This window comes from Glycine max, chromosome 11 (genome assembly GCF_000004515.6).
Source record: "Glycine max cultivar Williams 82 chromosome 11, Glycine_max_v4.0, whole genome shotgun sequence".
NCBI lineage: Eukaryota > Viridiplantae > Streptophyta > Magnoliopsida > Fabales > Fabaceae > Glycine > Glycine max.
Window position 1 is genome coordinate 25,252 of NC_038247.2, and position 11,895 is coordinate 37,146.

Below are 11,895 nucleotides of genomic sequence, written 5' to 3' on the forward strand. Positions count from 1 at the left end.
ACTCAAAATGGTCCCGACGATTAGCTTGACAAATGGGTTTAAACATAGATCTTAATAAAGTGGATTTGAATTTTTGTTGGCCCAAAAAAATTGGACTTACTCGTGAGTCATGTTATTATTTTTATGATAAAATATATGTTTGCTCATTCAAAATATTGCAAAATTTTATATTTAATTTCTATAAAAATTAATATATTTTTAGTTTCTTTGTTTTTTTTATAAACTTAAAATTATCACTTCAAAGAAAAAATTCCTAAGAATCAAACCTAGGTACTAGTGCTTTATTAATAACTAACGGAAAGAGACATTTTGTGCCTAGATATTTTTTCATGTTTTTTTAAATAATAATAATAATAATAAAAGTTAGTGGGTGATTTATGAAAGTAGTTGTAGAGTTAAAATAGTAACTTATGAATATAGATATGGGGATAAAATAAGTATAAAAATGTGTACAACAAAAAAACTCAACTTTCTTTAAATAAGTTATAGATAAATTACATAATTGAATTAGATTCTCTTGCTAACCTTTCAAATTATATTTTATCATTATTTTAATTATTTGTTTTTTGTGACCAGTAAAATAATAAATGATCATTTTTTGTTTGGTGAATCACTTACTATGGCACAACTCTTGAAATTTGTTAAATATAAATTTTTATTAAATATTCAAAATTTGTTGAATGATTATAATTATAGTTTATATTATACACAAGTTTAACTTGTATTTTATATGTTATCTTTATGATTAATCGTTCTAATTGATAGATAATAAAATCATCGATATTGAATTTTAAAAGAGTCTATAATGATTAATCCATATACCATTCTCTTGATAAAGAAGTAAATGAGTCTTTATCTAATAATGCATCTCATGTCTTAGAATTGACTAATATAGAATAACTTAATCATAACTTACAGGCACATTTATAGAATAATCTTTAATAAAAAAAAAATTATCATTGAAAATGTTATAACTTATCTTATTTATTTTAGGCAAGCATGTGACAAGAAAGGGACGTGGCCATATAATAAATGCAAAATTTTAATTTATTAATTATTTTATGACTTTATTTTATATAACTAATATTTAAAAATATACATAAAAAATAAAAAATTACACGAGTTTCATGCAAGTTTACCAAAACTCGATAACATTGAACGACCGTGTGAATGAGTTTTCTAAATTTATCATGTCTTTCAAATCAAATGGTTCCTATCTTTTGTAGTTGTCTTATTTATATGTAAATATTTACATGAATGTAAATTGATTTTAGAGATTTATATTCAATATCTAACTACAAAATGTGAGTAAAAAATACATACTCCAAATTTGAGAGACTATCATTTTTTTATCCTTTTTAATGTCTCTACTTATATTCTCTCTCAATATTTTAATCCATCCAAAGATATGATAACTTCGAAATATGTTTTGTAAGAATCTTGTTCTTTGGCCTAGATATCACTTGAGAAATATGGACGAAAAACTTCGAGTAAGAGAAAATCTTAAATCCTTTTGTGAAGGGATACTTTCTGATCGATAATTGTCGAGATCAATTATTATTACAATGCATCATAAATATATATATTTTAAATATTTAAATTATGTCATCATTAAAAGTAATAATAAGTATTTTTAATAGATCCATAACTAATAAATATTTACAATATATAATTTGTATTTTAATTAAAAAAAATGTCAACCAAACATTTGTTTACAATCTATTTTTAATTGCTTACCCTAAACTTCAATTCAAAAATAATTTTTCAGTGTATATTAATTTATTAGTTGAGATGCATTAAAATAAAATCATTTTAGCATTAATTTAACTAAAAAATTGAAATATAATTCAATTGAAATATGGTGAGAGTATAATTTTGGTGAATGGAAGAATTAAATTCAATATTTGGATTAATAATATTTAATATATAAAAATATTATTCAAAAAAAATTACTCTTCAATAACTTGATATTTTATAATTAAAAATAATTAACCGTGTACTTTAAAGACATTGTTTGTAATATATCTATAAATATATGATACAAAAGTGTCCAAGATGTCAAAATAAAAAAAATTATAACAATTCGATACAAATAATTTAAATTCAAAAATTAAAGTTATACATAAATTAAAATACGAAAATAAAATATTTAATTAAATTTAATATTTTATTTTTCTGATTTTATCATTTATTTGTATGTTAAAATGATTTTTAATTTAAAATATAAATTGAATTAACTTTATTTTCATCCAAAAAAATTTATAACATATAAAAAAAAACCAATCTCTTTAAATCATTTTAATTATTTAAACACCACAGGATCCTTCACGTATACATATTATATGTTTTTTTAGAAATATTATATTAAAAAAAATAAAAAAGAACGTGCGGGTAAGGGAGAGAATCTGACACGTCAAATTCAATTCAACGTATACAATATTAAAAGTTTGGCACGTTTCCCTATTAAGAACGATACAACCGGTTGCCTTTAAAAAATCTGAACCGTTTCATTTTTAAATTATTAAATCGAATGGATAGCATTCATTACTTGATTTTTTCAAAACTTTCGCACAACTTTGGCACCTAGACATCGTCAGTACCAAAGCATGAGGAGTTCACTTAACCAATCATAAACTTTTAAATATACATTGTATTTTTGTTTATTTTATAGTAGTATAATTTAAAAACCATTTGAAATTGTATTTTTTTATTTTTTATGTTATTTTCATTCATTTGAAATCAAAGAATAAGAAAATGTTTGATAAACACTCAATTTGGTAGGAGACGTTAAGGAAGAGAGAAGAAAAAGAAAAAAAATGTAATAAAAAGAAGAAAAAAATTGAGAGATATTAATGCTGATCTTTAAAATAAATGAGTTGGTTTGTATTAGCCTTGATTGCAAAGTTTAAAAGTTTGTTATCCAACCTTTTGGATCAATGTACAGGTGTAAAATTGAATTCAAAACCGCGTTTTAGAATAAAGGTATGGTATGACGCAAGGGATTACGAATTCTGCTAGCATCCTGACGCAAGGAAGTACGTATTAGAATTTAGAAGTGCCCTCCACCATACAAACAAAATATCGAAAGCAAATTGAATTGATTATTGTTAGTACTGTGGTTCATCCTTTATAGTGATAATAATAGGTTATTAGTGAGAATGTTGAAATATAAGTATTTGGTGAGGCCGGCAAATAGAACATATTGGTGGGAGTGGGTATATATAGAGTAGTAGTATTTGTGAAGCAAGAAGAATAAAAATTGTTAGTGGTAGTGGGCGGGGGAATATGGATGGGGAACTACACATAATGTTATTTCCGTTCCCAGGTCAGGGGCACTTGATACCAATGAGTGATATGGCGAGAGCATTTAATGGAAGAGGGGTGAGGACAACCATAGTGACCACTCCACTCAACGTAGCCACTATTCGTGGAACAATAGGAAAAGAGACAGAGACAGATATAGAAATCCTGACGGTGAAATTCCCTAGTGCAGAGGCTGGTTTACCTGAGGGATGCGAAAATACAGAGTCAATCCCCTCCCCTGACTTGGTACTGACTTTCTTAAAGGCAATCAGGATGTTGGAAGCCCCCTTGGAACACCTACTCCTTCAACACCGTCCTCATTGCCTTATAGCCAGTGCTTTCTTCCCTTGGGCATCTCATTCCGCCACTAAACTCAAAATCCCCAGGCTTGTCTTTCATGGCACCGGTGTCTTCGCCTTATGTGCCTCTGAATGCGTCCGACTCTACCAGCCTCACAAGAATGTTTCTTCTGACACCGACCCCTTTATCATTCCTCATCTTCCGGGAGACATCCAGATGACAAGGCTGTTGTTGCCCGATTACGCTAAAACCGATGGAGATGGAGAAACTGGCCTCACAAGAGTCTTGCAGGAAATAAAGGAATCAGAGCTCGCAAGCTACGGGATGATTGTTAATAGCTTTTACGAACTGGAGCAGGTGTACGCAGATTATTATGACAAGCAGCTGCTACAGGTACAGGGAAGGAGGGCGTGGTACATAGGTCCTCTTTCCCTGTGCAACCAAGACAAAGGCAAGCGAGGAAAGCAAGCTTCCGTTGACCAAGGAGACATTTTGAAGTGGCTGGACTCCAAGAAAGCAAATTCGGTGGTGTACGTTTGTTTTGGAAGCATAGCCAACTTCAGTGAAACTCAGCTGAGAGAAATAGCGAGGGGGCTTGAGGATTCGGGGCAACAATTCATATGGGTTGTGAGGAGAAGCGACAAAGACGACAAGGGGTGGCTTCCAGAGGGGTTTGAGACAAGAACGACAAGTGAAGGGAGAGGAGTGATTATATGGGGTTGGGCACCCCAAGTGCTAATTCTGGACCATCAAGCTGTGGGAGCCTTTGTCACACACTGTGGATGGAATTCCACGCTCGAAGCAGTGTCGGCGGGGGTCCCCATGCTCACCTGGCCCGTCTCTGCAGAGCAATTCTACAATGAAAAGTTTGTGACCGATATACTTCAAATCGGGGTCCCTGTTGGTGTTAAAAAATGGAATAGAATTGTGGGGGACAACATAACCAGTAACGCGCTTCAGAAGGCACTCCATCGTATAATGATAGGGGAAGAAGCAGAGCCTATGAGAAACAGAGCACACAAACTGGCGCAAATGGCAACAACGGCGCTCCAACACAATGGATCATCTTACTGCCACTTCACTCATTTGATACAACACCTTCGCTCCATTGCAAGCCTTCAAAATTAACTCCCCATCCCTTTACCCTCGCAATCAACTTTGCCTAATAACTACTTCACATCTCAATGCAAATAAATTGAATTGAATTCGTGATATTCTTCAAAGTTTATTTTAAAATTATTTGTCATTTTTTTTTATTATAAAACAATTATTTCATTTTATTATGAATAAAATATTTAACACAAGAAATTACATGATCAAAATATGAGAGACTAACATACCATGGAGTCTTTGTTAATTCATGAGCAACTCTATTTGCTTGTATTTATTGTCAATTTTTTTTATCAACTATAAAATTACTTATTGATATTTTATTATTAAGTATTTATTATATTTTAATATAAATATATGATAAGATAAATACATATATGCAAAAGAGTAAAATATTTTAAAACTTTTTAATTTTTTGTGAAGTAATATTTTTTTTGTTAGCACTTATTGAAGTATCTATTTTTAAGAGTAAATCAAGATTAATTGACCGTTTTGCTTATATCTTAGCCTAAATCAGCATTGCCCCATTAAGTTAAAATGAAAAGTCAATTCATTATGGCCTGTCATATTCATACGCCCGTATTTGATCTTCTCAACTACCCTTATCCTTGTTAAAAACTTATTTTCGATGGTATCAATGGCATCCTTGAGAGTTGACACTTAACTGAACGATACTTCAATCAACTAATTCCTTGTCAACAAAATCGTCCATAGGTAATCCTTCATTGGTGTGTAGAGAAATATATATTAGTTCTTCATTCCTCCATGCATGCGCTTGGTGTGTAGAGAAAGGATTAATTTTTTATTCGATTCGTCCAGAGTAAAATTAAAACTTTATCTTATCTATTTTTTATTTTAATTTTCAAATACGAGGTAATGGAATAAATGATAAAAAAGAATAATTTAAGTTGAGAAAAGAATTAAATCTACGCAAGTATTTTGAAAATTAATTACATCAGCACGACACCAAACTCCATCCAGTCCAAACAAACTGCTTATTCATTAATCAGCGTACAAATAATGACAAGATACATGACAAACACGTGTAGGTAAATGCAAGTACGTAGTAATAACATATAGTACAATTGATCTGATGCATATATAAATGAATCCACGTAATGCAGTTTAATAGTATAGTACGTACGTGGGATGACATGGATGGATCATATGGATGAGAAGCTAGCTAGCGATGAAGATGATGAGGGTTGAGAGAGTTGTAAGTTAGCGGAGGAGCGGCGGCGGCGGGGTGGGTGTGCGGGTAGTATCCCTTACAAGGGACGTAATGGAGATTCTTTGGATTTGGGCAGGGCTTGATCTTGGAGAAAAATTCTGTGCATTGTCCGTGAGGCCTTTGATTTGGAAGACCCAGGATGCAATTGTTGCTCACGTCCAGCACTTTGTTTTTTATGAGGTTCCTGCATGCAGGGCCAACCTGAGTGAAATAGTTGTCGGATAAAGACAGGCTCCCATTGTTGCGGAGTCCTGGGAGCTGACAAAGCATCTCCGGAACTTCTCCGTAAAACTGGTTGTGCTCCAAGTTGAGGAACTGGATGCTTGCCAAGCAGGCAAAGGAGTGTGGGATGGGACCCGTTAAGGAGTTTTTGCTGACATCAAAGACGGTGGCCTTAACGAGGTAGCCAATTTGGAAGGGCAAGCAGCCCTGGAAGTGGTTGCCCAAGAAGAGGACTTCGGTGAGGGTTTTGGAAGCTTTGCCGATGCTTGGGGGGATTGGACCAGTGAGCTGGTTGTTGGCAAAAGTGAGGTACCTGGCAGGAGTGGAGCCAAAGTTATCGGGGAGATTGCCAGTGAATTCATTGTTGTTGATGAAAATCACATCGAGATCCAAGTCAAAGAGTTGGGGTGGAATTGGGCCGGAGAGACGGTTGAACCTGAGGTCGAGGAACACCAGCTGCTGGTCCTTGGGCTTGGGCTGGAGCACTTCCTTTGGGAACTCGCCCTCCAATTTGTTGTTACTGAGGTCTAACTCGAAGAAAAATTTGTACTTGGTGATGTCGGTTGGGATGGCACCGCTGAAGTTGTTGGAGTTGACGTGGAAGAATGTGAGCTCTGGTATCCTGTCCAAGAGGCCGGAGAGCATGAGAGCTGTACATTTTTTTCCAGAGAGGCCAGCTCCATTCAGATCTAGTCCCGCAACTGCTTGCTGTCCGTCTGGATATTTCGCACATCTCACCCCCCTGAACTTACAAGCGTCGCTACCCTTCCAGTTACTCGTATACCCATTTGGGTCATCCACTAAACGAGTGAATTTTTCAAGCGCTCTGCGAGCTCTCTCCAACCTTACTGGTGGTGGAGGTGGAGGCGGTGGGTGACACTTCGGGGGAGGTGGAGGTGGAGAGCCGTAAAAATAACCGCCTTGCACGTGGCCACTTGCTCTTATAGTTTCCCTTCCGCCCACCCCTTCCTCTGCCCCAATAAACATAAATGAATGAAGCAATAAAGACAATATTAATAAAGCGCACATGTACCTGGTTCCCATCTTTAACTTCTCTCCTTCTCTGGCTACACGGTGTTGAATAATGAGAGCAAATGTTTTAGTCCGGTACGTGCTTTATATCATACGATCGAGGAGAAAAGTCAATTAAGTTTCAAAAGCTTCTCTCAACCTTTGTACTGAAAGGCTCCTGTACGTGCCTTCTTTTAATTCAATGGGGAGCATTTTCTTCTTCTCCACACTCCATTCCTTTACTTTCTGGTAGGTCCTCGACTATTACCTGCTCTCAACTCCCAAATACCGATGGAAAATTAATGACAACTATACACAAGTAGATTGATGTATAGATATTTGCCCCATCCCGTGAATTAAATTAGGGCTGTTCTAGGTTGATAAAAAGTTAAAGATTAATTTCTCAAAAGGACCTGCATTTATGAATAGTAGACAGTGTAATTTATTTAAATTCTGATGAGATGAAGATAAATGTTACAATAGCAAAACCACTTAGTTGAATTCCCTTAAGACATGACGAATAGCAAAAGCTTCAGGAAGCTGAGATAATCTTCGAATATCCTAAACCATACAGATCAACTGGTGAGATGCCTCACAAGAATTAGAAACCAGATTGAGAACCTCCAGAGAGTCATGAACTCATCCAACAAAACTTATCTTGGAATTATGAATTCCATTTTTATTTTGAGACAAAATATTTTATAGGTAATTATTGTTTTATGTTTTATTCATTTTTTTAAAGTTTGAATATTCATTCAAAATTAAAATAATAAAAAATGTAATAAAATAATTAAAGAGAGTAACATAAAAACAATTAAAAATAAGATAAAGAAGTATATTAAAATAATGAAGATAACAAATGGAGAAAAAAATACAAATCTATATGTTATTAAATAATAAATAAAGTTGATTGCCTAACTTCTTAATTTAGTTAAATAAGATTATAAATTAGTGCAATAAGTTAAAGGCTATTTATTTAACAATGATTTAAAATGAATTGTAAATAGTCCCGTTAGTGAGGGACGGATCTGATGGCCCTGATCTAAAAGACAGGAATCATGTGATACAGCTCTTGTTGTAGGGTATATAGAGATAAATATAATATGAAAAGGAAATGGAAGAATAGGGTTTTGGAGTTGGGTAGGGTGAATTGCAATTTCAATTAATTAGAATTCAACGTTTGCAAATTGCATATTGTTCTTCTCTTCCTCTCTTCCTCTGACTCCATGTCGTCGATAACGGGCATCCAGGGGCAACCTCTTGAGGTTACGGGTAAGCAAATGAAATTGAAATTGAAATTGAAATTGAAATGAAGGGATGTATGATTTTGAATTTATGGATGGCAGTGGTTTCGTGCTCCAAGTTGAAGGACACAGAATGGATTTCAAGACAAGATCCGTACGTTTGTGTTGAGTATGGCAGCACAAAGTTCCGAACCAGAACCTGCACAGGTCGGTCAGCCCTTAGTTTTTGATTTTGATTTTGATTTTGATTTTGATTTTGATTGAGTCGTTGACCCACGACGACCTTGACCTTCCAGACGGCGGAAAAAACCCGGTATTCCAAGAGAAGTTCATCTTTCCCCTCATTGAAGGCCTTCGGGAGCTCAATGTCCTTGTTTGGAACAGCAATACTCTCACCTTCGACGATTTTATAGGAAGCGGAAAGTATGATACTATAGCCCTATGCCTCTTTCTTCCATCTATTATCCTCTCATTTCTCCTCTTCTTCGATCTTCAGGATTCAATTGCACAAGGTTCTCTCTCAAGGCTTCGATGACTCTGCTTGGCCACTTCAGACCAAAACTGGCAGGTACGGTACCCTAATACTTCCTATCCCTTCCCATTCAATTAGGTTTTGATTTTACCAAGTTATTCATTCTAGTAATCTTGGCAGATACGCTGGTGAAGTAAAAGTCATATTGCATTACGCAATTGCAAATCAAAGGGTAAGTAAACCAGCTACCTACATTTTCATTGTTTATTTAGATCATATAATTAGTGTGTCATATATATAATATAATTGGAATTGATTGCAGCATAAATTAGTGTCAGGCCATGCTCCATCAGCACCTCCGTATGTGGCAACAGCAACTCCTCCCGTCCCTTCTTCATATTCTACTTCATACCCGCCACCTCCTTCTGCTACTTCCTACCCACCACCACCATCACCTCCCTCTGCAACTCCTTACCATACAACTGGATCTTATTCTTACCCACCGCCGCCGCCACCTCCTACAGCTTACCCTCCCTATTCCTCACATTCATCTCCCTATCCACCATCATCATACCCCCCACAGCCCTCCTCGTATCCTCCTCCTCCTCCCCCATCATCATATCCCCCTGCTTCAGCTTATCCATATCCACCACCTGCAGGCTATCCTTCTGGTAATTATTATTATTATTGTTTTCTAATTACTGCTGCTTGCCTTTCTCTGTCCTCCTAACTAGATCCTTAATTTATTCAGGAATATACCCTCCACCACCTTACTGACTGAGATCTTCTACCTTCTCAACCAAGGAACCAACATCAACATGCCTTGTATGCCAAAAGGGCCTTCAGACTCCCTTTCAATGCTTGTTCAAACGCCCCGTGCTTTGACCTTTTGAGGTGTCTTGCTTGTAAAGTGTTTATTTTATACACATTCAGATCCAATTAAAGGGCACCATTTTTTTTTTCGCAATTGGATGTTCACTGACCATTTTCCGGTTTTCTTTTGTCTCCGTAAGGATGAAATATCTATGAATCGTTTATCAGGTTGCTCAAAAAGTAGAGTTGATCAGCGTTAATCAGATTACTCTATGTTGAATTCAACACACAATGAGCTTCATGAGCAACTAAAATCAATGCGTCCATTATATTCTTTTTTCTTTAAAGAAATAAGAGGATTGTATTCCATTAGGATCTCAAATGATTTTAAAAGATTTTCTTGATCTTCAATTAAGTTTTTTAAATGATAAAAATAAGTCTTATGATTATCAATTTAGATTATCATGATGAGTTTAATAAAATTTATTGATATTAAATTAAGATTTTTTTATCACTTTAAAAAGTCTTTTGATATTAAAAAATAATGGATTCTTTAGAATAAAATTTGATGAATTTCATATAATTTTTTTTAGTAAAAAATAAAAATATTATATTCATTAAATAATTTTACTCAAATCCTTAAGATTTTCATAGACTCTTTTTTTGTTGTCACACTTTTTTCTTTAGCGCTAAGAAATTACGCATAACATTAGAATTGTTCTTACAATTAGTATCATAACAGGGTTAAGAATATATGTTTTTCTTTATTGTTTGCATTTGACTCTGTTTTTCTTTTTCACAATGCGCGCAAGTTAGGTATATATGAAAGAAAACTTTGCGATGCTTTCATATCCGATTATTATAAATGCAGCTTTTGGTTGAAAAAAATGTATTATGATGATAAAGAAAAGAGACATTTTGTTAATGATCCTGTACGCATTGTATAATCTTTTGTATTTGGTCGTGCCTTGCGGTAGCCTGCGCTTGTTTTTTCAAATGATAGAAGGCTATACGAGAATATTATTTTTTCTTTCAAATTGTGCCTGCGGTAATGGCCTGTGCTTGTTTCTCTTAATTATTTTATGATTGATTCTTGTAAGTTTGAAGGATTTCTAAAAATCTTTGAATTTATTTTAAATCTTATAAATTCATAAATTCATAAAATTATTTTAAATCTTTTAAAATTTTAGGATATAAATTTTGTAACATTCAAATGAATCATAAAAATCTTTTAAAAAATTTAATATATCATAATATTTCTATATGATCTTTTAAATCTCAATCCAATACATTCCTACATTTTGTTGGACAGTAAAAAAAAATTTAAATGACAATCATTTTTGTGTTTTACTATTCAGTATCTATTAGTCAATATTTATTTTTCTTATTTCCACGTAAAAAAACTCATTATATAAATCATAGATTTAGATCTTATCTCATGATGATGCATATAGTAGGAGGGTCTTTTTTTTATGTAAGTTAGAAGAATAAAAATTATTAGATTTTATAATAAACGGTCAAGTTTAAAATATGTAAATATGTTTTTGCTTAATTAATTTTTTCATATATGAAAAATAGGTCATTTTCATATTAATATCTAATATATTTTTTTCAACTACTCACTAGAAAAAAATTTATGTTTCAATTTATTAGTTGTCGTTAGTCCTCTTCCATTAAATGATGACGTGACACATAAAATCCGATCTTGACATTTAATTAGACTTGATAACATGATATGACACACACTATCGTTTAATGGAATGAAGGAAACTAATGGTAGGTAGTAAATTGAAACATGAAAATTTTTCAAGTAATTATTTGACAAAAAATAAATTTTTAGATAACAATTTGAAAACAGATTATTTTTTAGATATGAAAAATATATTTAAACCATATATAATTGGTGTTTTGCGAATCAATGTATGCATATAACAAGTTATGTCTTCCCTCACTCTTTTCTCTCTATTCTCTCAATCCAAACTATATATACCACCATTTGATCTTGTTAGATTTTCTTTTAGCTTTCTTCATATATTAAATATATGCATCTTAACTCTTTAATTTCACCTTTAATACTATCTTATTAATCTAGTTTAGTTGGTTAAACATGATAAATTGATATGAGTTATTGTAAATTTCAAATAGTATTTTTTTAATTCCTACCAATAAAAAATATCTTATTAATTTAA

At 33.2% G+C, this 11,895-nt stretch overlaps 3 protein-coding genes across 3 annotated transcripts; 2 read left to right on the top strand and 1 right to left on the bottom strand.

Moving 5' to 3' along the window:
• Positions 1–3,076: 3,076 nt before the first annotated feature.
• LOC100781517 (scopoletin glucosyltransferase) lies at positions 3,077–4,817 on the top strand. The gene has a single exon (XM_003538790.5). It carries the CDS (start codon positions 3,286–3,288, stop codon positions 4,729–4,731), a length of 1,446 nt encoding a protein of 481 aa, XP_003538838.1. The 5' UTR covers positions 3,077–3,285; the 3' UTR covers positions 4,732–4,817.
• An 877-nt stretch (positions 4,818–5,694) lies between these two features.
• On the bottom strand, positions 5,695–7,478 carry LOC100795489 (uncharacterized protein At4g06744). The gene has a single exon (XM_003538582.5). It carries the CDS (start codon positions 7,208–7,210, stop codon positions 5,897–5,899), a length of 1,314 nt encoding a protein of 437 aa, XP_003538630.1. The 5' UTR covers positions 7,211–7,478; the 3' UTR covers positions 5,695–5,896.
• A 716-nt stretch (positions 7,479–8,194) lies between these two features.
• Positions 8,195–9,860, top strand: LOC100776879 (elicitor-responsive protein 1). Its single transcript, XM_003537263.5, has 7 exons — positions 8,195–8,449; positions 8,524–8,628; positions 8,718–8,844; positions 8,918–8,989; positions 9,074–9,125; positions 9,216–9,564; positions 9,645–9,860. Exons 1-7 carry the CDS (start codon positions 8,404–8,406, stop codon positions 9,668–9,670), a joined length of 777 nt encoding a protein of 258 aa, XP_003537311.1. The 5' UTR covers positions 8,195–8,403; the 3' UTR covers positions 9,671–9,860.
• The last annotated feature ends 2,035 nt before the right edge of the window (positions 9,861–11,895 follow it).

Excerpts from the sequence above, each read along its gene's own strand:
- LOC100781517 (XM_003538790.5), top strand. The coding sequence starts at position 3,286 with ATGGATGGGGAACTACACATAATGTTATTTCCGTTCCCAGGTCAGGGG.
- LOC100795489 (XM_003538582.5), bottom strand. The coding sequence starts at position 7,210 with ATGGGAACCAGGTACATGTGCGCTTTATTAATATTGTCTTTATTGCTT.
- LOC100776879 (XM_003537263.5), top strand. The coding sequence starts at position 8,404 with ATGTCGTCGATAACGGGCATCCAGGGGCAACCTCTTGAGGTTACGG. Across the intron at positions 8,845-8,917 it reads GATTTTATAGGAAGCGGAAA|GATTCAATTGCACAAGGTTC; the intron begins GTATGATACTAT and ends TTCGATCTTCAG. Across the intron at positions 9,126-9,215 it reads ACGCAATTGCAAATCAAAGG|CATAAATTAGTGTCAGGCCA; the intron begins GTAAGTAAACCA and ends AATTGATTGCAG.